The sequence below is a fragment of the Melozone crissalis genome, unplaced genomic scaffold (assembly GCF_028551555.1).
Source record: "Melozone crissalis strain CALT ecotype California unplaced genomic scaffold, PUWL_Pcris_2 ptg000027l_1, whole genome shotgun sequence".
Lineage (NCBI taxonomy): Eukaryota > Metazoa > Chordata > Aves > Passeriformes > Passerellidae > Melozone > Melozone crissalis.
In genome coordinates, this window is record NW_026535805.1 from 32,591,512 (window position 1) to 32,594,291 (window position 2,780).

At 63.5% G+C, this 2,780-nt stretch overlaps 1 protein-coding gene across 1 annotated transcript; it reads right to left on the bottom strand.

Annotated features, from left to right (window-relative positions):
- Positions 1 to 279: 279 nt before the first annotated feature.
- On the bottom strand, positions 280 to 1,101 carry OLIG3 (oligodendrocyte transcription factor 3). The gene has a single exon (XM_054280459.1). The coding sequence runs from the start codon at positions 1,099 to 1,101 to the stop codon at positions 280 to 282; it is 822 nt and encodes a 273-aa protein (XP_054136434.1).
- Between the last annotated feature and the right edge of the window lie 1,679 nt (positions 1,102 to 2,780).

Sequence of the window (2,780 nt, forward strand, 5' to 3'; positions counted from 1 at the left end):
TTTTTTTTTTTTTCCTTTTACATACATTTTAAGGAATCATTTACATTTGATTACCATCAGCGGCATTATTATTATCATTATTATTATTATTATCATCATCATTCTTTTTACAACAGGGACTTTTTTTCCAGTTTAGTATAACAAGAAAACATGGCCCGGGGAGCCGGTGGAACATTACCTTTGCAAGGTCCTTACTACACTAATCCCGTGTTGCAGGGGCTCGGCGGGCGGGGGCAGCTCCGGCCGCAGCCCCTCTCCGTCCGTGGGAGCCCCGCCGAGTCACTTGAGGAGGTCCTTGGTGTCCCCCGAGATCCTGGCCATGTTGGAGGCGGTGAGGGCCGAGAGGTGGGGCGGGGGCGGCATCTGGCAGATGGTGCAGGGGCACGGCAAGCCCGCCCAGTGCTGGAAGCCGCTGCCGAGCTGCAGGGCGGGGGGTGTCGAGGGCGTCTTGAGCAGGGAGTGCGGGGGCCGGATGGTGCCGATGGCCGGCAGGGAGGCGGACAGGGAGGAGGAGGTGTTGGCGGAGGACAGGGCGCCGCCGAGGATGGGGTGCACCTGGTGCACGGTGCCGGCGGCGTGGGGCGGGTGCCCAGCGGAGTGTCCCACCGTGCCGCAGTGAAAGGCCGAGTGGTGTCCGCCGTAGATTTCCCCAACTAGCCTCTTCATCTCCTCCAGGGAGCTGGTGAGCATCAGGATATAGTTTCTGGCTAGCAGGAGGGTGGCGATTTTGGAGAGTTTTCTCACAGAAGGTCCGTGAGCGTAGGGCATCACCTCCCGCAGCCCGTCCATAGCCAGGTTGAGGTCGTGCATCCTCTTTCGCTCCCGGCCATTGATCTTCAGCCGCAGCTGCTGCAGGTCCTGCTCCGAAAGCTGCTTCTTGATTTTGTACTTGCTGCCTTCCCCTCCAGCCTTGGAACCGTTCCTGGTGAGGCCTTCCCCAGACATCTTCTGCACCAGGTCGTTCTGAGTGGAAGAGACCGAGTTGAGCCGGCTGTCTTGGTGGTGGTGATGGTGGTGGTGGTGGTGATGGTCTCTCAGGTACATCTCATCCATGTCTGGCGAGGAAGCTCTGCTGGAGACAGAGCTGGAGTCAGAATTCATTGTATTCGGGCTTCTGAGCAAGAAACTCTTCCCTGCTCTGGAGGTGGCGGACAAGACAACTCTCCTTCAAAAAGCAACAAAAACAAAACGAAAAGGAAACAAACGGACGGCAGGGTCTGCCAGCGAAGGGCTGGAAATGCTGGAGGATGAGGGAAAAAGGCCCTCAGCCCTCTCTCCAATGTCTCCCCTCTGTCTCTCTCTCTCTCCACCCGGTTACTCAGCCTGTTTACAGGATGGCTAGTTAGTGTATGCTTGGACTAACCTCAGCTTGAAAAAGAGGGGCTTTTATAGAGCTGCAGCAGAGAGCAGAGACAAAAGGAGCCCTCCTATGTATAATGGTCTAGTTAGGATGACGTGCCATTATTCAGGGCGGTGCGCTTTGACTGTCCCATTTAGCAAGGACCCCTATTCATATTCATTGTGGTGCCACCCGGGACACCTCAGCCACGGACCATCAGGAGTCAAGGAGACACAAAACCCCTCTGATTGACACCGCACACTCATCGCTCCGTGTGCGCGCCTTCTCCTCCCCCTGCCTGCTCATTTCCAATATAAAACCTCATCCCGTCTACAGTAGGGAGGCAGGGGGCTGCGAGGGGCTGCGTGCCTGCGAGGGGCCGGCCAGCACGCCCCGGTGGCGGGCGGCAGCGGGCAGAAGTCGCCCGGGGAAGCCCCTCCGCTGGGGCGGGAGGGCTTGGGGCACGTCGGTCGCCCCGTCCTGCAGCATGCCCGGCTCCAGCCGCGGCTCCACGCTTTGTTTGCCTTTCCCTCCCCCTTTGCCTGTCCCCCCGGCCGGGGCGTGCGGTGCGGCACCGCCTGGCCCTCGCCTGGGAGGGCTGGCCGCAACTGCTCGTACCTGGGCAGCCGCTTTGTTCAAATGAGCGATGATGTCCCGGGCATCAGCCGCGGGAAGGTGCGGGCTGGGAAACCCGCCTCCCCCCGGGCCAGTGACTCCCTTTAAATAAACGGGGAAAGCCAGGGTGCGGCGCAGAGCGGTGTGCTTGGCGGCGGGAGGGGCGGCCGGCAGCCCTTGGGGCTCCGCTGGCCCCGGGCTCCGGCGGCGCGGCGCGGCGGGGCGGCCGGAGCCGCCGTCGGTGCGACCGAGCGGGCCGGGCCGGGCCGCACGGCTCGGGGGGCAGCTATGCAAGCATCCCCGGCTCTGCAAACACCCCCAGCTCTGCAAACGCCCCCGGCTCTGCAAACACCCCAGGCGTTCGCGCCAGTAAGTAGCTGGGTCCTGGGCAGCGGCCGCAGGCGGCGGCGGAGCGGGGAAGGGAGGAGGGTGCGCGGGGCCGAGCTGAGCTGGCGGGGATCGGCCGGGCAAGGCGGGCGGGGCACTCGGGGCGGGTGTCGCCACCTCAGCTCTCGGCCGAGCCCCGTGTCCGCCTCTGCCCCGGGTGCGGATTGCACCGGCGTGGCCGCCTGCGAGGTCTCTGGGGATGGGGAGGTGAGAATTCCCCTGCGGGGACGGCGGTGGGAGCAGCCCTGGTGCCCGGGAAGGGCGGGAGGTCCGCCCGATCCTGCCAGCCCCGGCGGCGCGTACGCGGTGAGCGCGGGGCTTCAGACAGGACAGGACAGGACGGGAGCCACCCGCGCCACCCGTGCAACTCCCGGAGCTGGCCCTGGTGCCCCCTTCTCTCCGGGGAAACTGACGGGCTGAGCGTCCTCTTCCCAAAAGG